The 21,480-nt window shown below is 50.1% G+C and overlaps 1 protein-coding gene across 1 annotated transcript; it reads right to left on the reverse strand.

Annotated features, from left to right (window-relative positions):
• Positions 1 to 6,050: 6,050 nt before the first annotated feature.
• LOC103722090 (uncharacterized) lies at positions 6,051 to 6,985 on the reverse strand. Its single transcript, XM_008812532.6, has one exon. It carries the CDS (start codon positions 6,733 to 6,735, stop codon positions 6,151 to 6,153), a length of 585 nt encoding a protein of 194 aa, XP_008810754.4. The 5' UTR covers positions 6,736 to 6,985; the 3' UTR covers positions 6,051 to 6,150.
• Between the last annotated feature and the right edge of the window lie 14,495 nt (positions 6,986 to 21,480).

The raw sequence follows: 21,480 nt of genomic DNA on the forward strand, positions 1-21,480 counted from the left end.
TACAAAGCGGAACTCCACTACGCCCTGTCATGGCCGTACCCAGCGCTGCTCCACGACGCCCTGTAACGGCCATGTCAGTGGCCACTCCATCGCGCCCCACGATGACAAACCCCCCTGAGAGACCCCCCAGCCAGGTATATATGCGGCTGGGGGGAGAAGGGGGAGTGAGCAATATCTTCTAGAGCACTCTCTTGCTTGCTATTATCATCTCTCCTCCTCCTCCAATCTCCTCTGACTTGATCGTCGGAGGGCCCCCACTACCCCAGTGGTGGTGCGAGGCTTGCTTGCAGGTTTCCCGGTGGAAGGTGGAGCGTAACCAACACCAACCAAGACAACTCAGACGGAACCCCGTTCACACCGCTGTGTCAATCGTTCTCGGTTTGGACCACCAGCAACACTTTCAATCGCTAGCAAAAGTGAAGGCAATTTAGTCATTTCTTAGTTTTAATTAATGGTATTAAGGGCTCGTTTGGTTCGCAGGAAAATGAGGGGGGAAAGTGTGGTCAACGGGAAAGTAATGAAATGCCTCTTGTTTGGTTGGAGTTTTCAAAGGAGAGAGATGGGAAAGTTGTATTCCCATGGGAATATGATTCCCACATTTCATGGGAAAGTCTTTCCCATGAGAAACATGGGAAAGTTACTTTCCCATGAGGTGGGAATCACTCCTTTTTTATTTTTTCCCAAAAAGACCCTTCAGCATTAAAGAAGCATTAAAGAGGCATTAAAGACCTAATTTTTATTAAGGGCATAATAGGAATTATATATAACTTTCCTAGGAAAGTGGATGGTCAACCAAACATAAGCACTTTGGAAATTAGTCACTTTTCCATGGTTAACCAAACATGTCAAAAGTACTTTCCTAGGTATCTTCTTCCTAGGAATCTGATTCCCAGGAATCATATTCCTAGGAGGGAAAATACTTCCCGCGAACCAAACGAGCCCTAAGATACTGATAGATGACTAAGCTACCTAACTACAAAAATTAAGTTTTGGTAGCTAATTAAATTTTTTTAAATATTTAGACTCAAAATATATTTGCTCCCAATTAGTGCGGTGTCTCCATGATTTTTTTCAAAAAGAAAAAACAGAAAAAGTGCTTCCCCCGCTTTCGAGGAAAGGCAGCGGCCTGGTTGGGTCATTCCGTGGTGCTCGGGGGCTTTCCTGAATCGACACGTCAGCCGAGAGAATGAAAGGTGGCAGTGATCATTTGGACGAGTATACGGTATGCCCGCCCCACTCGGTGTGCTTGCGGCCGATTGCACGACACGTACTCCACCGAAACGCGGGATCCAGCCGATAGAAGGCTGCAAGACCTGCCGATATCCAAGTACATAATGTGTGACTTCCTACCGGACGAGTATGCAATATGCGCCGTTCGTTTTTGAATGGAGTTCCAAGATCGATGATCCGATGACTAGAAAAACACCGAGTTCGAACGTTGATTTCCATATAATGAATGCAGAGATCCTGTCGTATTAAAAAAACTTCTTTCCCTTCTTCTCCCTCCTGGACCACGTTCGCCCGCATGGGTGACCTCTCTTCCAACTGTCGCCGCGGCCGCAGCCGCCACAACCACCACTCTTCCTTGTTTGCCTCCCGACCCATAAGCTTTTTTTTAATATCCAAATCCAAAAAATTTCGGACCGGACTGGGCGGGCTAGAAGGCCCGTGATCAGTTCTACCTCGACCCCTCCAAACTTAGGCGGCTTCAAAATAGAGGAGAAATGCCCACGGGTGGAGGAGAAAATGGAAAAAAGAAAGAGGGTAGGAACGATCGCCGATTTTGTCGTTGTCGGACTTGCCGAAGGATCTCGTCATCGACATCGATCTCCTAATTAGCGGACTATCCAGTGGCACAGACATTATGGTCGTTAGAAGCCTCAGTCTGATCGGAGGGGGAGGAGATGGTGTAAGTAAGGAGGAGACGACCTGTTTTGCATAAACTTGCTTTGAGCGATGTGCAGATCAAGCGCATAAACTTATTTTGAGACGTGCGTCGGTGGAAGAGCGATGGAGTGTAGAGTGCTTTGATATTTGTATGTTAGGTTAGCCAAAAATGGTCTTTTTTTACATGGAAATCATGATCCAACCTTTATATTTTTATCTCACGCTGCTAGTAGTGCTAAGAACCATATAGATGGTTAGCCTATTTGCAACAAAAAGTAAGCTTTGGTGGCTAATATAAATTTCTTAAAAAATTATATTTGAAGCGTAAATGGTGCAAAGTTATTGCATGTCTCGAAAATTTTGTTTAAAAAAGTAACGCTATGGACCCAAAGAATAGCACAATAGTCAAACGAAGAAGGGAGAAACGTACCACTGGCCGGCTTGGCTGCCGGCTGATAAACTTCTCACTCTGCGTTGCTGTTCTGCCGTACCTCTCGACCGTCTTGACCGGATCGTAGAGAAAGTATCGCATCTGGACAATTGTGACCCAGCGATTGGGACTTCTGGGGACTGATCTGACTTGACGGAGGGCTACGACGGTTACAGTCGCATTGATCCGTCCGTCCCATCGGAGAAATATCTGCATCCTTGCCTTGTAACGGACGGATAACGGCCGTTACATGGTTGCTGAGTCTTTGCTCATCCTTCACGCATGGTTCGATTTAATCAATCTTAATTATCATAACTTATATTATAATTAACCAGATTGATTGAGTGCCATTATGAATTAGTCGAATGCATGTTCTAGAAAAATTGATGGTTATAAGATCATAAGTTTCAATCTGCTCATTTCATTTATAGGTTTTCCTTTTGGGTGGTAAAGAAATAACGTTAGGGCACGTTCAGTTATTTAGAAAAAAATTAAAAAAAGAAAGTCAAAGGAAAAAAAAAGCACTTCAAAGAGAAAAAAAGAGCTAAGTAAATTAAAAATTTTATTTTCCTATAGTTTTAATTCTTCTACTACTTTTTGTTGTTTTTTTTTTTTTTGTGGAAAAGCTTCCTCAATGGGGAGAAAGCTAAAAATTTTTAAAGTCTATTCAGATGATTAGACTGAAAATTCTATCGGATTCATGGATTGGATTAGTACAATCAGTTAAAATATATACTGAGGTAGGCCTATATTCATAAGTACTACGAAAAACTTTGGAGTGGACTGGTTCGAATCCTATAGAACTCATAAATTAGGCCCGAATCAATAGAATTTTCAGTACGATTATCCAAATAGACCCTTAGGGTATATATTTGGATATTCTTACAGGATTAGGCTGCACATCCGTAAGATTCGTAGATTAGTGCATCTATTTAAGCACGTCCTTGTATCAACCAAACATCGCCTGACCCAAATCTTGCGGAAAGAAAAAAAATTGCTTTATAGATTTATTTATTTTTTCTTTCTGATAGTCTAAAGGCTAGGATCTGGGTTGGGTTTAGACAAGCTCCTAGAAAATACAAGAAAGATTGGCCAAAAGATTCGATTCTTTGGTCGAAAGATTCGATTCATATAAGATTTTTAGCCCAATTCTATAAAAATACCCAAATCAGTCCTATACAATTGAATATATTTTTTGATGACGAGAAATCATTCTCTATATGCCGCACTTGTTTTTATTACATCAGCAAATAGTGGATCAGAGATAGCTTAGGGGCAACCAGCGGGTCTAGAACTCAATTGCCAAGATTGTTATATTCTTGGGCCCAATAGAAAGCAGGCCTTGTTGCATGTGGGCTAACTATATATCAGTATGAAATGCTGCTGGATTGTTCATGGCGCTGGTTTTTTTACATGATTGGCTGAACATAGGTAACGCTGGATTTGTTATTCATTGGACACTAGGAATGCAAGCCAATACGATCGGGTTGGGGATGGATAGAATCCAAATGCAATCCACATTTGAATCAGGACAAAAAATCAAATCCAAACCTATTCTAACATCACTTCGCTATAAGAAAAAGAAGCTTTGCCGATGCTTTCTATGATTTTTACCAACGCTTATAAGAATCGTTAATTTTCTTTTTGATACTTTTAAAATCGCCGCCTATGTTAGAATGAAGAACTAAATTGCCGACACTTTTCAAAAGCATCGGCAAAAACGAGATCTTTGCCGACGTTTTAAAGCGTCTATACTCGAGATCCTCGAATACAACCCTTCGCTTCTGCTTCTTGCTAAGGTGGTCCTCCAAGAAGCGTCCACACTCGAGATCAAAGGTCTAAGGGTCGCAGGAGGGTGGGAAAGCCTGGAGGTGGTGGATGTTCTAGGTCTTGGTGGGGAAGGAGAAGGCGTCACAATCGAGGATGAAGGGGGCAGTTCCAGGACTTGGGGGGCATGATGCGGTAGATGCCGAAGGGCTCGGCCTGGGGACGGATCTTGGCGATGAACACCAAGGGGTTCTTGAACTCCTCCTCGATGGGGTAGAACATGGGGGCCTGGGGGAGGGCAACGGTGGAGGGGGAGGGGGAGGTGCCATAGCTGTGCCCTAGAATGCCCTTCTTGACGGCACAGGATCGTCCTTTCCCCATGGAGGGAGGGAGGGCATGAAGGGGGAGAGGGTTAGGGTATGGTTCTTGATCCGAAGCTCGGTGTGGGGTTTCGGGGGAGAGAGCTAGCCGAGTTGGATCAGGGAGGAGTGGGGTCGGGATGATCGCGGTTGGGTGAAGGGGTTAGGGATTGTTCTCTGCGAGAGAGAAAGAGAGAGAGAGAAGGGGTTGGGATCGGGGAGGAAGGGAGGGGGGGATTACTGCCGTTCTCCGCGATTGTTCTCGGATGATGCTTTAGAAAGCGTCGTTTTAGTTCGCTATTAGGCCTTCAACGACTTTTTTTAAAGTATCGTATCTGGAGGGAGATTAGCCCGAAGATGATTAGGCCTCCGACGATGCTTTGTAAAGCATCGTCGTGGGGAGAGATTAGGCCGGGGATAATTAGGCCTCCGACGACACTTTCAAAAGCTTTACGTTAGCTCATTAAGGCTTCCGACGACACTTTCTAAAGCATCGTCTTAGCTAAGGAATGCTGGGACGTTTCCGATGATGCCTTTAAGCGTCATAGGATTCCGATGACGCTCATAAGCATCGTCTAATCTAGATTTCTTCCGACGCTACTAAAATACGTTAGCAAATTTTAGCGCGGTGCCCAAATTGCCGACACTTCTTTCTTGCATCGGTAGATAAGAGTCGGAGAAACCCATTTTTGTTGTAGTGCTTGGTTTGGATTGAATCGTGTGCCATATTAATTTTATCATTCCTTCTGATTTGGATCAAATCGTGGAAACTACAATCCTAACATAAATCATAACAAATGTATATAAATTGATTGTCTTGTTATATTAGTAAACATATTATACAATAAAATTACATTATCCAGCATGTTAACGTTACCAAATAGGTGAACTATATAAGATTTTATTAGCAAGCACATTGTTGACTAACTTCATGACAAAAAGAAAACTGTTTCTTATATTCGATGAGGAATCTTACATGTTATGTTCATGAACGGCAAACTGTTGGCCCAATGACATGCATATTTGAGTTTGGTTCAGCTAGAAAATCACAAAGCTTTTAAATTCGGACGCATATCATAAATGACACAAATTTGAACAACTTCTATTAAAGTGCTTGAATTCTCCTGCCATGGAGTGGTGATTTGAGCATCGGCTCATTTACTTCCTACGTTTGTCTGCCATTCAGATTATCTTTAGCTCGGTGTTTACTTGATGAGCAGGATGGCATCAAAACGCAAACTGATTCCAACACCTCCATTTAAGTTGAAGACTTGATTGATTTAGATCTAAAAAGTGCAACTTGGATTTTTACTCCTGCGATAATTTTTGGAGCCGTGGGCTGTTCGCCGATGTTTCTTGCTGGAGGGAATCCGAGATCCAACATCATGTTTTGGGAGATGGAAGCTCAAAAAAATTACAGTAATTTTTTTGAATTTTTTATTCAAATATTTACATCCCAGAACTTATAATTTTTTCCACTAGATCCTGAAACTTTCCACTAAGAAGCTTTAGACGGCAGGCAGTACGCGTTTCTCACCGAACGGTATTTCGTCAATCCACAAAGCTTTTTTTTTTATATATAAAAAAAGGAAAATTGTAAAGCCAACTACGTTTACTTTTGCACAAGTTCTTTGTTTCCTTCTGACCTTTTCCTTTCAGAAATTTACAGGGCGTTGTACAGAGGTAAAAAAAAAACAGAGAGGTCCATCAGATGGCCGGCACAGATTCCGCTTTCCAAGAGGAATCGGACGGCCCAGAGAACAACACGTCGGCATAATCGAACAACCCGTCGTCGAAAACCACGCCGTCCTCATCCGCCGGCCGGATTCCGAATCCAAGCACATCGTAACACCCCGAAATCTCGTCATCGAAACTCCAGATCTGCCCGAACCCGGCGCCCTCCGCTGCCTCCTCCTCATCGGCTGCCCCAGTGGCCACCGGCTCCGGCGACGACGACACCGACGCGGCCACAGGCGGAAGGCCGAGCTCGTCGTCCGACGCCTCCAGAAGATACCCAAGTTCGGCCAGGCGCGGCGTTTCGCCAACATCCGACGCCGATTCCGCCGTCCCCGGAGGAGGAGGAGGAGGGAGGGAAATTTCCTCCTCGAGGCTCTTCATTACGGAGGCCAGGTCCTGGGTGGCCTGGTCCCGGTCGCCGGAGTTGGCATCATCCTCATCGTCGTCGAGGATATCGCGAAGGAAGTCAGCGTGTAAGCGCTTCGCCTCCGGCGACTCCGCCAACTCCTCCTCTCGGCACCTCTTGTTGTTGCCGGAAACAGAAACTTCCGCCATGACGGAAACAAGAAAGAAAGAGAGAAATTACAAGCGTATTTACGGAAGCAAAGCAGGACAGTGTGAGAGAGTCTCTCTAGAGAGAGAAGATAAAGGAAGTAGGGATGTTTTTGGATGACGAGGCTTTGGTTTGGGATTTATATAGGAACAGGAAGTTTTGGTCTGGTTTTGGGTTGAATTTTTTTTATATTAACAAATAGTATAATAAAATAAAACGAAGGATGAGAAAAAGATGGGAGGAAGACGTCAGGGGCGTGGAGATCGGGATGCTGCAACGACGAACATCTGGCTTCAATTAGATTTCTTGTTGGGTGGTGCGTCACGGGCTGATAACTGACCGGCTTTGAATTGAATTCTCGGGAGTTGGAGTTTGGGGGGACACCGACCGGGTCAAAGCGGCTGGCTCGGCTACTTCGTACGGTTCGGCCGGCTTCGATTGGTGGGAAACGTTTTTGGCGGTTTACGGCGGATAAGTTTCCTCCCATGGGAGGTTGGTTTGTTTGACGGAGTAATCTATCCAGAGCCTAAAAGATTTTTTTTTTTCCGACCGGAATTTTGACCGTTCGTTCGGCGGGGGGGACGGAAGGCTGCGTTGGACACGCTCCGGATTGCGTTTCGTCAAAAGTGGGTGGTGAATTTAATTTTCTAAAAGTGGGAAAATTTCATCGGTTCTAGAAGTTCACGAGGCTGAATCAAAGAAGGTGAAAGGGACTTTTGGCGCCTCCTTGGAGATATTCTCGGTGGAAATGATGCAATTCCACTAATAGCATCAATTGTGTGATGCACATGGCTTGATATGTATATCACTGAGATGAAATATCAAATATGGTGCCTGAAGGCTTCCACCATGAGCTTCAAGTTGATGGATTGCGTCTCATGCCATCTTTTTTTTGATTGAATATTTGGACTTGGCAAAGGACAAACTTTTGGCTTATTAGAGACTACTACGTTGATGGACAAATGCTCATGTTGTGGAGTTGTAGTCCTCTATACATGGATTATTATGTTCATACTGGTTTTTCTATCTTACCGACATTTTTGTCGCTTGTCCTATATGGGTTAGCTCTTTGTTGACAGCATTTTGATACATGTGTGATCACCAAAACTTGTATGTTTCATACCAATAAGGACCTATTATTCTGTAAACCTATGTTTTCTTCCAGAAAATGAGACATAAATTATTTTTATCTTATGTAAATCTGTAAGGTTAAATGTTTCCCCTTTTTATCTCCTTGAAACCAATCCCCAATTTCAAACTATATATTTTTTGTTATAGAACTTGTTGTGGTTCAAATTTGGCCCGAGGGTGACCATGCCGGTGGAGTCGAAGGAGCCGCCAGTGGTTGGAAGAAGAAGACGGGAGCTACCTTCTGCGCGACGGCCGCGGACCTGCACAAAGCTTCATCGGTGTTTCCGGTGAGAGCCCTCCGACGATCAAGTTAGAGTGGGGTAAATTTGGTCCAGCCAAAAAAAAGGTTCCTTAGAAGTTACCTGTCCAAACTATTTATAGTCTCGGTGGAGTGGTTCAGATGGCAGAGGCACCGTCAGCCCTCATCATAAGGGAGGATGGCTCTGAGCCGGATGGCGTGCAGCTTAAGCTGGCTGGTGGCGTGCAATACCGCCCGTTCCTGAAAACGGTAGGGTGTTGTTGACAGTCACGGCAAGGTATGGCCGAAGGAGTCAAGGTGTCATCTGACTGCTGAAGACCGGTTATGGAGACATGACGCGGTAATGTTGTGAAGTATGGCCACGTGGTGGGCGTAGGCCCGCACATGGGTGTGGTCATTGGCGAAGCCGGGCTCGCTAAGTAGTCTCGTCATGTGTTTGACGAGGTCAGCTTGGCGGGTGTTGCGAGTAGCTCGGCTTTCCGAGTTCCGAGACGTGCTCGGAAAAGTGCCCCGAGCTCGAGGGTTAGGGCGTATTATTGAGGTAAGTGCCTCGAGCTTAGTCGGGGCAGGTCAGCGAATGTCTGGAGGCACCTCGAGCTTGATCGGAAGAGTCAGCGAATATCTGAAGTTGGCGGAGCTTTTGGTGGAGTCCCGAAGACGAGCTGATCCTGGGCCGAAGTGAAGATTCAGCTGATTGTCATTGATGTTTACTGGGCCGAAACTAGGCGCCCTTTTAATTGTAGACTAAACGATCCATTTTTTCCCCTGTCAAAACTCGTATATTTTTTTTTATTGTAAATTACTGCAGATGATCATTTAAAATCTAGAATCAAATTATCTGCATCAAGTTTTGCTTGGCCCTTCATTTAAGAATTTGAATACATGGCCTGAATTCAGCTCCAAAGTGTTGAAATAATTTTTCTAGTTGAATTATTCGTATAATAGAATTCAGACAATAAAACCCCAACTTAACCTATTAGTCTCAAAATAATTATTGAAACTGTTTGTATCTTTCTTAGAAACCACCAGTTTAACTTGCATAAAAGATCCTTCACTAACCCAGTTTCATATGCACTGACAATATATGGGATCACATGTAGATAACAAATATTAATATTATATACATAACTGAGAACCAATAATGCAAAGCGGCACAATCCTCTAGAGTCCAGAAACTTCATCGTTTCGAAACCATTCATCTAATCATGCAACTATTTTATGATTATGTAATAATTAAAATATTTCAATAATCTAAGAGCCAGCCTAACTGCGTCCCAGGAAAACGGCTGTCCGGTGTTCCAATGGGAACAGCCGACCCAGCCCCGATTTGCTGCAACCCCTGCCACAATCAAAACAAGGGCGGCTTAAAGCTGAGCTAGCTAGCCGATGATCGACCGAGCCGAGCCAAGCCAAGCCGATCCGAGAGCCGAGCCGAGCCGAGCACCAGCCCTATCGCGCCTCCTCGTGTTTCCCACTTCCCACCACGTCAGCGAAGGTGGCGACGCGTGTGAAAGCCGCAAGGCCCGTTCCTTGCCCAGAGGTTTATCCGGTGAGAGGTGCCCGTTGCGGCGGGCGTGACGACACGTGACGGTCGGCGCAGGCACGTGGGAACTGGGGAGGCGGTCGTGGGGAGGATGCCGCCATCGTGGTTGGCGCGGGGCGCGACTACCGGCCCAATATTGATTAATATTTAGATTCAGACGCGAGAACACGCATGAAACGCCACTTCCCATGCTGTTCTCCCCCGTTATGTATTTTATTTGACAGTGTTTGCTTTCTTTAGTATTTTTCTCGTGCGATATCTTTTCTTCCTTCCCTTCCGGCGGGTCGTGCGACAAGATTTCAGTAACTTGCGGTCCGCCTGTTTTAATTTTACGCCGGAACCAAAGAAATAAAGAAATAAAAAGTAATTTTACGGGCCCAAGTGGTGCACCCTGGTTCACTTTCCGGCATCAAAGAATCGGTGCAGACTGATGGCGGAAATTTGATGGCGGAAATAAAGAATCGTTTCTCAATGCCTCCACCTCCTGACTTTCTCAACATGAAATTTGATGTCAGTATGAGCAAGGACGGAAGTTGCGGAGGTGTGAGATTTATCATCAGAGACCACACTGCTAGACTGATGGCGGCAGGGGATCGGAGGAATTTTGATATATTCGTTATGTGCGCCGATCTCAGAACGGCCTGGAAGGAGTTGTCTTATGCCAGGCAGGCGTTGGGGGCGGATCGCATACTACTTGAGGGGGACTCGGCTTCGATGATCACGTGGGTTCGGAGACGGGGACATACCACTGAGGAAGCCAATGCTCATGAACATTTATAGACTTCTGGGGGAGTGCAGATCCTACCCGACTATGCATGCATACAGGGAGGCAAACCAAGCCGCCGACTGGGTTGCCTTTTTTGCGGCTCACCATGTGAGAGGATTTATTTGGGTGGACGATGCGACATTACCAGAGGCTTTAGACAGTTTTTTGTTTTCTGATTTTATTGGCCGCATTTATACCCGTCAGGTGTAAGCTGCCGTTGTAGTAAATAATAATAATAATAATAATAATATGTGGATTGGATCCGGAAGCAGTCTTCCTGGCGCCACCACATAAGCTCGCTGGTGGCCGTTTGTGTGAGGATACGTATCAGCTTCCACCCGGGTCCAAGGAGACATTGTTGGGATAACATCCGATAGCTGAACTGCGGATCAGTCATCTAAAAATATTTTGTATTGATTATTGGTTGGACTAATCCATTAGTTCGATATCTGGATTTGGTCCAACTAAAAATTTTGTGGATGAAAATTTTTTTGGACCAGCCGGCCATTATTCTTGACAGTACTAAAAGTAGCATGATTTGACGACTTGTTATTCTTTTTGACCACCATTTTTGACGATTCAAAGAATAAAATTATTTGAGGGCTAATTTTGTAGCAGGGTGAAAAGTTTGTTAACTTTGATCTCAAGCCAGTATGAAATATAGAATTTAGATATGAAAAAAATCCAACGAGATATTGGTTTGGATCTCTATTCCAAAGTTAGACTCAAAATTTTATTAGATTTCTGTTGCTGGAAACTGGACCCGGGGGCCGCCGCGAAACCAGGGGGGAGGAGCTCCACTGCCGGAACGGCGGACGGCGGTGCGCCGGCTTGGCCGCGTCCTCCTGTGGAGTGGGCGTCTGTCCTGCAAAAAAGCCGGTGGCCGGACTTTCCGGCGCCGGCCCTCCGATGCCTAAGTCAGAGGGGGCTAATATGTGGAGAGAGCAAAAAAGAGAAATGTGTTCTGTTTTTGTGTCTGTGCTATTTTCTTGTTTTTCATCTCCCCCTCTCTTTTTCCCTCCAGGCTCCCTTTTATAGAAGGATATGTTACCTGCGAGGTGACAGGAGAATTTGTCCTCTTTTGTGATAATTGGGCACGATTTGGCTCATTAATGGTGTAGTGGAGAATAAGGCCGGATCAGACTGGAGTCAGGGAGTTGTCGCGGTTGATCGGACCCGTTGAAGTGGTTGAACCGTCGGCCGTAGTGGGCCTGGGGTTCGTAGATGGTAAGTGCATTTATTACCGAGCGGACCGGCGATCAGGGAGAGCCATACACTTTGATGGTTCAGTGATCCGGAGATCGCCTTGAGCCGTGTTCATTAAATGACTGAGTGCATTGGAGACTTGAGGGGGTCTCATGCATTAATGATAGGTCATGCCAAATACCTGCGAAGATCTTGTGCCTTGACGGCTCAGAGATGGTGGCAGGTTATAGTGAAGTTGTGTATTTAGCCGTCAGATCCCTTAAAAGGTTAGGCGGAGATTGGATATTTGGTTTAAGGCATCGGCTCGGCAGGGGTGCCGAGCCGAGCTGGTCGCCCAGCGGGGCGCCCTATGGCGGGGTCATTTCTTAGTATTCTGGTCGGCGCCCTCTGGGCGAGCGCCTTCTAACCGAGCGCCTCTATTTGGCGGTCTCTCTGGTCGGCGCTCTCTAGTCGAGCGCTTTTCTGGTCGGCTCTTTCTAGCCGAGCGTCTCTGCTTGGCGCTTTTGTTGGATCTCTTCTGATCGGTGTTCTCTGGTCGGAGCGCCTTTCTGGTTGAGCGCCCCTACTCGGCACTCTTCTGGTCGGCGCTCTTTAGTCGAGCGCCTTTTGACGAGGCGCCTCCGAGGCGGCATAACGGGGGTTTTTCCCCCAAAACTACCCCCCGACTTCCGAGTTCCAGCTGGCTACCAGCTCGAGCGCGGGAAGTATTTTTAGCTGGGTTGTTACGGATTTCGAAAATTTTAATTTATTGCGCGTTTCGAATTATCGGACGCTTCGAGGTGCTTTTAATAGGCGGCGTTTCCTTCTTTCCGAAAATATCTCATTATTGGGACGCTTTCTCCAAAGCGTCCTTGCGTCGTGGGCTCATGATGGGGCCACACGATCCGATAGGGCGCTTCGATGTCCGAAGCGTCAACCTAAATTTAATGCGGCGCTCTGTCTTTCGGGCTGACACGTGTTGTCATCTAAACGGGATGCAGTGTTTTTCTCGCTGATCCGGGCCGTTGGGGAGGTCTATATAAACTCTCCCCTGGCCTTCCGTCCTCTTTCTTATTGTCGTCTTCCTCTTAGTTTTTCAGCCCGAAGTTCTCTTTCTCCGGCATCTTCCACAGGTTCCATTTTTTCTTCCTAATCCCTTTCTTCCCTATAATGGGTTCTGTTCCAAGCGAAGTCGAGTCCACCATGAGCGTCCTGGAGGTCGAGATGACCGAAGAGTGGTTTTTCCCTCTTCAAGGGTTTCGTTTGGAACCCGCCAGGCGGGGGGATCGGGTAACCGATCCTCCGGTAGGCCGGATTGGAGTGTATCTAGAATCACTCTGGGCCGGCCTACGATTTCCTCTTCACGGCTTCGTGAATGAGTTGTTGACGGTATACCAACTGGTTCCGGCACAGCTTGCTCCGAATGCCTGGAGGACAGTGATCGGTTTCCTGTCGCTGTGCTTACTGCACGGGATTCCGGCCTCTGTCAACGTTTTCCGGCGGCTTTTTATTTTAAAGTCGAATCCGGGAGACGGAGAGTGGCTTTATATCGCCCTTCGGGCGGGTCGGCCACTTTTTTATGGTGCCCCTTCGTCTATTCATGACTGGAAGAAGAAATTCTTCTTCTTAGGTTCTGAACGGTCGTGGGGGTACGACCCTAGGTGAAGACCGACCCAGCTTAGGTCTATCAACAAGCCCCCCCGGCTCTCTCCACGTGAGCAGGGGATCGTCGACACCATCCGCGGCCTCGGGGATGGCATTTTACTGAACGGCCTCATAAGTGAGGACGCTCTAGTGAACGTGGGCTTGAGCTCGGCGCATCCCCATGGTAAGAATAGTAGCAAGGTGTTTTTTTCGTTTTATTATTGTTCTAATGTTCTAATCCTGCTCGCTTTTGCAGATATCGCAAAGATGGTGACCAAGAGCGAGGTCCTCTACGCCCGCTTCCAAAAGAGGGCAGCCGAGCTCTCGGGCGAGCCTACCGAGCCGAGGAAGAAAGCAAAAATCTCGGCGACCTCGGCTCCCCCGGCGACAGCAGTGGCTGAGGCGGGCCCTTCTCGCCCCGCGCACTCCGACGCTGGTCGGAGGAAGGGCGCAGATTCCAGGGGCATGGGCCCCCGGGGAGCTTCGGTGGTGCTCCCATGCCCGGTGTCCTTGGCGCAAATTCCTGGTCGGCAGGATGCTCCAGTTGCCGACTAGGGGAGGAGTCCCGCAGGTCTCACGCTTGCGCGCCCCGCTTCAGTCATGCGGCAGTCAGATCGGCCGCTTGTCCGACCCTATCCCTCTAGCTCCGAGCCGGGGAGCAGTCAGGGGGCCTCGGGGTCGGCTCTGCCCAGGCCAGCCAATGCTGACCTTCCGGGCCCATCAGGCTCGGGGGAGCGGGTGCCCATTGCACCCGTCTGGTCGGTATTCGAGGGCGATTCAGCCCTCGACAATCCTCGAGTGGCGCGCGAAGTATTTCGGGTCGCGCTGCTCCCGGTCGACCAGGCCAGGATACGGTCCATGAGCTATAATGCTTTCATGGACGCTACTCTCTGCAACGCCGTCCGGGTAAGTTTGTTTTTCCGTCTGTGTAATTTACGAGAGTTTACTCGTAGTGCCTTCATGTTTTTTCACGTCTCTTTTACAGCACTTGCACGAGACAGAAACGCTGATGCATATCGTCCAAGATTACCGGGAGCGGGCCCGGAAGTATCAGCGTGGGTATGAGGAGGCCGAGGCGAGGTGCCAGGCCTCCGAGGCTGAGCGTCAGGCGCTCCAAGCGAGAGTAGGAGCAGCCGAGGACGAAATTCGAGTTCTAACCGCCGAGCTCGATGAGGAGAAGGGCGCGCATACACTGGCAAGGTCCGAGGTGCGAGCCGTAGAGGCCCGTTTGGCCGAGGCCGAGCTGACACTGGCCTCCCGCGAGCAGGAGGTGGGGAATGCCCGCCTCCGACACTTAGAGCTCGAGCGGAAAATAAGAAATCTCGAGCGGAAGGCCGCGTACCACGAAGCTCGGGAGCTCGAGGCTCGGGAGCAAGCCCAAAACGCGGTGAAGCTCTTTCGCAAGTCGGAGGAGTTTCGCGACCTCCTAGAAGAGGAGGGCGTGAACGGGCTGATTCAGGGCTTCCGGGATTTCCACAACCAGCTGCGGCGGCTCCTTCCGGACTTCGACGTGAACCTGCTCAAACCGGGAGCAGGGGTCGAGAGACCAGAGGTGGAGGCAGAAATTCCGGAGGCCGACCAGAGAGGTCTGGCCGAGGCGGCCGAAGCCGTCCCCGAAGTCACCGAGGTCGCCTCCGAGGCTGCTCCTGTTGCTGCCGAGGCCGTTGAAGAGGTCCCGACTACTGAGCCAGCCGCTCCCGACGCTGTCGAAGCCGGAGTAGTCGAGCTCGAGCCTCAAGTGTAATTTTTGTTGTTTTTCGTCAAGTCGGGATGGTCCCCACATTTGTAGGGACCGAGCCCGAATACTTGTACTTAGCCTACGGGCTTTTTGGAATGAATATATATATTTTTCTCAGCTCGCAAGTGTTTGTGGTAGACTTAGGTTTCTCTGCTTGGATCCTCTTTAGGCTCCAAGGGTATGGGCTCTATGGCCCGAACATTATCCGCCACAGGGTTTGCGTTTAGGCTCGGCTGGCCGAGCTCTATTGCTCGGTCTTTCGACTAGCAGTACAGCAATACTTGCGCTTAGGGTGTTTGGGCTTGGGGAGTCTTCCCGAGCCTAACCCAGAATCCGGCCAAGCTCTAGGACGGTCACTAGGACTTAAACTTTTTATCAAAGTTAGTGCACATTGGGTCTGAGCCTCGAGTTGCCGGGGCGGACCAGATTCGTTTCCAACGAATGGGTTGAATGCTCCTTAGCTCGTGATGGGGATTCACCGGGCTTAGTATAAACTAAGAGAGAAATCCAAGGATTAACGAGATAATGTAAAAACATTAAATAAAGGGGGTACCTGGTACCGTGAGCGTTCTTACGCCGAGGCGACTGAAGATGCTCCTCTGCTCGGGGTCCATTCTTTGAGGACATCGGCAGAGAGAAATCCAAGGATTAACGAGATAATGTAAAAATATTAAATAAAGGGGGTACCTGGTACCGTGAGCGTTCTTACGCCGAGGCGACTGAAGATGCTCCTCTGCTCGGAGTCCGTTCTTTGAGGACATCGGCAGAGAGAAGAATTCAGCTTATTGCCAACTACGGACTTCCCGCTGATCATGAACAGGAGAATGAGCCGAGCTCGCATGGTTGATGAAGACCGCGTCCCAACGTATCGGGGCATCCCGACCGTGGTCGAGGTAGGAGATCGAGCCGAGCTTGTTGGCTGAAGTCGATGGAGAGCGAGCCGAGCTCGTAGGTGGAAGTCGATGGAGAACGAGCCGAGCTCGTTGGTCGGTGAAGACCGCATCCCAATGTATTGGGGCATCTCGACGTCTCGAGGCATCCCGACGTATTGGGGTAGGAGAACGAGCCGAGCTCGTTGGCCGATGGAGAACGAGCCGAGCTCGTCGGTGGAAGTCGATGGAGAACGAGCCGAGCTCGTTGGTCGGTGAAGACCGCATCTCGACGTCTCGAGGCATCCGAACGTATCGGGGCATCCCGACGTATCGGGGTAGGAGAACAAGCCGAGCTCGTTGGCCGATGGAAAACGAGCCGAGCTCGTCGGTGGAAGTCGATGGAGAACGAGCCGAGCTCGTTGGTCGGTGAAGACCGCATCCCGACGTCTCGAGGCATCCGAACGTATCGGGGCATCCCGACGTCTCGGGGCATCCCGAAGTATCGGGGCATCCCGACGTCTCGGGGCATCCTGACCGTGGTCAGGGTAGGAGAACGAGCCGAGCTCGTTGGCTGATGGAGAACGAGCCGAGCTCGTTGGCTGATGGAGAACGAGCCGAGCTCGTTGGTCGGTGAAGACCGCATCTCGACGTCTCGAGGCATCCGAACGTATCGGGGCATCCCGACGTCTCGGGGCATCCCGAAGTATCGGGGCATCCCGACGTCTCGGGGCATCCTGAAGTATCGGGGCATCCCGACGTCTCGGGGCATCCTGACCGTGGTCAGGGTAGGAGAACGAGCCGAGCTCGTTGGCTGATGGAGAATGAGCCGAGCTCGTTGGCTGATGGAGAACGAGCCGAGCTCGTCGGTGGAAGTCGATGGAGAACGAGCCGAGCTCGTTTGGTCGGTGTAGAGCGCATCCCGACGTCTCGGGGCATCCCGACGTATCGGGGCATCCCAATATATTGGGGCATCCTGACGTCTCAGGGTAGGAGAACGAGCCGAGCTCGTTGGCTGATGGAGAACGAGCCGAGCTCGCGAACATCTTCAGGGAGTCCACGTAGGTACTCCATCATCCCGAGGCATCGGGGCATCCCAACCGTGGTCAGGGGAGGAGAGTAAACCTGGCACCATGAGATAATCAGGAGAATAGGTAAGCTTGAAATAAGTACGCAGACCATCATAAAATGAAATTCATAGTTGAATAATGGGGGACCCCTTGGGGTTCTACTGGTGGTACACGCGGAGATTTTCAGAGCTCCAGCTTCGTGGAATGGGAGTCCCGTCCAGGAACTCTAGCTTATAAGTTTCGGGTCGGTGGATGCGCGTGACCCGGTAAGGTCCTTCCCAGTTCGGGGCCAGCTTTCCTTGCTCAGTTGGTCGGGAGGCTTCAGTTCTTCTGAGGACAAGGTCCCCTGGTCTGAAAGATTTGACTTTGACCCTGGCGTTGTAGTACTGAGCTGTCTTTTGCTGGTACCTTGCCATGCGAACTCGGGCGGCCTCCCTTGTTTCCTCGATTAGGTCAAGGTTGCTTCTGAGCTGCGAGGAGTTGGAGCTGGCATCGTGATGTTCGACTCTCGGAGAAGGAAGCCCAATCTCCAGTGGGATGACAGCCTCCGTCCCGTATGTTAGGTTGAAGGGAGTCTCGCCGGTGGGGACGCGGAACGTAGTCCGGTAAGCCCACAGGACATTGTATAGGTCTTCGACCCATTGTCCTTTGGATTTGTCGAGCCTGGCTTTGAGCCCCTGCAAAATAGTACGGTTTGTTACCTCGGTTTCTCCGTTCGTCTGAGGGTGCGTGACCAAGGTGAAGCGGTGGTCAATGCCAAGCTCGGAGCAGAATTCTCTGAAATGAATGTTGTCAAACTGGCGACCGTTGTCAGATATGAGGATGCGGGGAAGCCCAAATCTGCAAATTATGGACTTCCAGACAAAATCCCGCATCTTCTGCTCGGTGATCCGGGCAAGAGGCTCGGCTTCCACCCACTTTGTGAAATAGTCGATGGAAATGACCAGGAACTTCCTTTGCCCGGTAGCCAATGGAAACGGCCCTAGGATATCAATTCCCCACTGGGCAAAAGGCCAAGGGGAGCTGATTGAAGTTAAGGGAGCCGAGGGTCGGCGTTAAACATTGGCGTTTCTCTGGCACCGGTCACATCTTCGGACGAGGTCCACAGCGTCCTTCTGGAGTGTCGGCCAATAGTATCCTTGGCGCAGAATTTTATGGGCTAATGCCCGCCCTCCCAGATGGTTTCCACAAATCCCTTCGTGGACTTCGCGCATGGCGTAATCAGCCTCCGTTGGGCGGAGACATCTGAGAAGGGGAGACGTAAAAGATCTCCGATAGAGCTTTCCCTCGTGCAGTATGTACCGGGTGGCGGAGCGCTTTATTCGGCGAGCCTCTTGTTCATTACTGGGGAGGACTTCATCTTGCAAGTAGCTGATGAGTTCGTCCATCCAGCTTGGCTCGTACTCAATGCAAAGGGCCTGCTCGGGCTCGTCTGTACTGAGCTTTTGGAGATATTCCAGTGCTGCGGCCTTGGGAAGCTCGCTCATGCGGGAGGACGCCAGCTTTGACAGCTGGTCGGCCCTAAGATTCCCCGACCTGGCAACATGCTGAATGTGAAAAGAGTCCAAGGTCGAGGTGAGATCCCGTACCTTCTGAAGATACTTCTGCATGGTCGGGTCTTTGGTTTCGAAGTCGCCCATGATTTGATTGACGACGAGCTGAGAATCACTGAAGGCCTTCAAGTCCTTCACCCCTAGCTCTCTGGCTAGCTTGAGCCCGGCGATAAGTGCTTCGTACTCCGCCATATTATTGGAAGCAGGAAACTCGAGGCGCAAGGCTTGCTCAGCGACCACCCCCTCCGAGCTGGTGAGGATGAGTCCCGCTCCGCTACCCCCCGAGTTTGAAGAGGCATCGACATGCATAGTCCATGTCAAACTCGGGGTCTGTTCCGTTGGTGGCTCAGGCTCGGGGCCGACCTCATCCGGTATGGTGCACTCGACTATAAAGTCTGCGAGCGCTTGTGCTTTGATCGCCGGTCTGGGTCGATACTCGAGGTCGAATTTTCCGAGCTCGATGGCCCATTTAGTGATCCGACCTGCGCGGTCTGATCTCTGCAGGATCTGTTTGACCGGCTGGTCGGTCAGCACGGCCATTGTATGAGCTTAGAAGTAGGGTCGGAGCCTCCGAGCTGAGATGACCAGAGCATAGACAGTCTTCTCGAGCTTGGAGTATCGGGTCTCGGCATCCCTCAAGACCCGACTGGTGTAATATACTGGCTTTTGGAGTTTGCCCTCTTCTCGGACCAGGACCGAGCTTACTGCTACGGGAGAGACAGCTAGGTACAAAAAAAGGAGTTCGCCCTGTTGAGGCTTTGTGAGCAGGGGAGGGGAAGTCAGGAGGTGCTTGAGCTCTTTAAAAGACTGCTGGCACTCATCCGACCATAGAAAGTCCTTCGGCCTCTTGAGGGCTGTAAAGAATGGAAGGCAGCGCTCGGCTGAGCGGGAGATGAATCTTCCTAGGGCTGCAACTCGGCCTGTGAGCCGTTGTACCTCCTTGACCGTTCTGGGAGGTGTCATCTCTTGGAGGGCTCGGATTTTTTCAGGATTGGCCTCGATTCCTCGTTGTGTAATGATGAAGCCGAGGAATTTGCCAGAGGTGACTCCGAATGCGCACTTGGCTGGGTTGAGCTTCATATGGTACTTTCGGAGTGTGGAGAATGCTTCATTGAGGTCGGCTATATGGTCTCGGGCCACCTTGCTTTTTACCAGCATGTCATCAACATAGACCTCCATGTTTCGGCCTATTTGGTCTTTGAAGATCCGGCTGACCAGCCTTTGGTAAGTTGCCCCGGCATTTTTTAAGCCGAATGGCATCACTTTGTAGCAGTATATTCCTCCGTCGGTGATGAAGGCTGTTTTTTCCTCATCTTCTGGCGCCATGCGGATCTGGTTGTATCCGGAAAAGGCATCCATGAATGCCAGCAGCTCATGACCCGAGGTGGAGTCCACGAGCTGGTCGATGCTGGGGAGTGGGAAGCTGTCCTTTGGGCAGGCTTTATTCAGGTCGGTGTAGTCTACGCACATACGCCACTTCCCGCTGGTTTTCTTGACGAGGACCACATTGGCGAGCCACTCCGGGTAGGATATCTCCCGGATGAAGCCAGCTTCAAGGAGCTTGCTGACCTCCTCGGCTGCTGCTCGCTGTCGTTTAGGGGCGGCGTCTCGCTTCTTTTGTCGCACGGGCTTGCAGGTTGGCTTTACTTGGAGCCGGTGGACCATGATCTCTGGGTCTATCCCCGGCATATCCGCAGGCGTCCATGCGAAGATGTCCATGTTATCCCGCAGGAAATTGACGAGGCGACCCCTCTCATGCTCGTTGAGGCCAGAGCCGACCTGCACGGTTAGCTCAGAAAAGTTCTCACGTAAAGGAACTTGAATTAATAACTCACCAGGCTCCACCCGCTTTTTCTGAGGGTTGACCCGTGCCTCCATAGTCTTAGTTGAGGGCTGGTCGGCTGCCGGGGCAGGCGCCTTGGCGGGTTGTTTTGCCTTGTGGGTCGCCAAGTAGCACCGCCTTGCCACCATTTGGTCCCCTCGAACTTCGCCGACTCCCTGGCTGGTGGGGAATCGCATGAGCAGGTGGCGGGTCGAGACCACTGCTCGGAGAACGTTGAGACCTGGCCTTCCGAGGATGGCGTTGTAGACCGAGAGCAAGCGTATCACGAGGAAGCTCATCCCCACGGTACTTTCACGGGGGGAGAGCCCGGCTATGACCAGAAGGTCGACCTCGCCCTCTGTTGGGACTGAATCCCCAGTAAATCCAACCAACGGAGCGTTCATCCTCCGTAGCTGCTCTTTTGTCATCCCCATTTTACAATAGGCACCAAAATACAAAACATTCGCCGAGCTTCCATTATCAATCAAGATGCGTTTTACATCAAATTTATTCATGATCATGGAGATGACCACGGCATTATCATGGGGAGTTTCGACTCCCTCCAGGTCATAATCTGAGAAGGAGATGGCTTCTGAGGCGCGCAGGCACTTCGAGGAGGTTCCTTCTTCTGAAGCTTCTCCAGCCGAGGCCCCGCCTCGGATGGTGTTGATGATGCCGGCGATGGGCCTGTTGGCATTCGAACCTTCAGGCTGTGCGGCTCCTTTGGCTGGCTTCTTCTCTTCACGCCGGCCTTGCACGAACCGATCGAGCACCCCTCGGCGGATGAGTGCTTCGATCTCATTTCGGAGCTGGTAGCAGTCCTCGGTATCATGGCCGTGATCCCGATGATAACGGCAATACTTCCGGGGATCACGCCGAGTTCTGAAATCTTGTTTCGGAGGTGGGAGCCGGATGCAATCCCGACCCTCAATCTCCATAAGGATTTCGGCCCGAGGAGCATTGAGGGGAGTATAGTTTTCATACCTCCCTTCGGGTGCACGGGCCTGCAGTGGGAACCTCGAGCGGAGTGGTGGCCTTTGCTGAGGCGGCCCCTGCAACCGGGGTGGACTCTTCAGGCGGGGCGGATTCTTAGCTCGTCGCGGGGACAGGCTTCTGGGCTGGCCGCGTTCCTCGCGGCGCTTCTTCTGTTTCTTGGGGTTCTGCTCG

Source organism: Phoenix dactylifera, chromosome 1, assembly GCF_051530095.1.
Source record: "Phoenix dactylifera cultivar Ajwa chromosome 1, Ajwa_hap1_PhDact_Kaust_v1.1, whole genome shotgun sequence".
NCBI lineage: Eukaryota > Viridiplantae > Streptophyta > Magnoliopsida > Arecales > Arecaceae > Phoenix > Phoenix dactylifera.

Bases quoted from the DNA above. Each gene is read 5' to 3' on its own strand.
- LOC103722090 (XM_008812532.6), bottom strand. From the start codon at position 6,735: ATGGCGGAAGTTTCTGTTTCCGGCAACAACAAGAGGTGCCGAGAGGAG.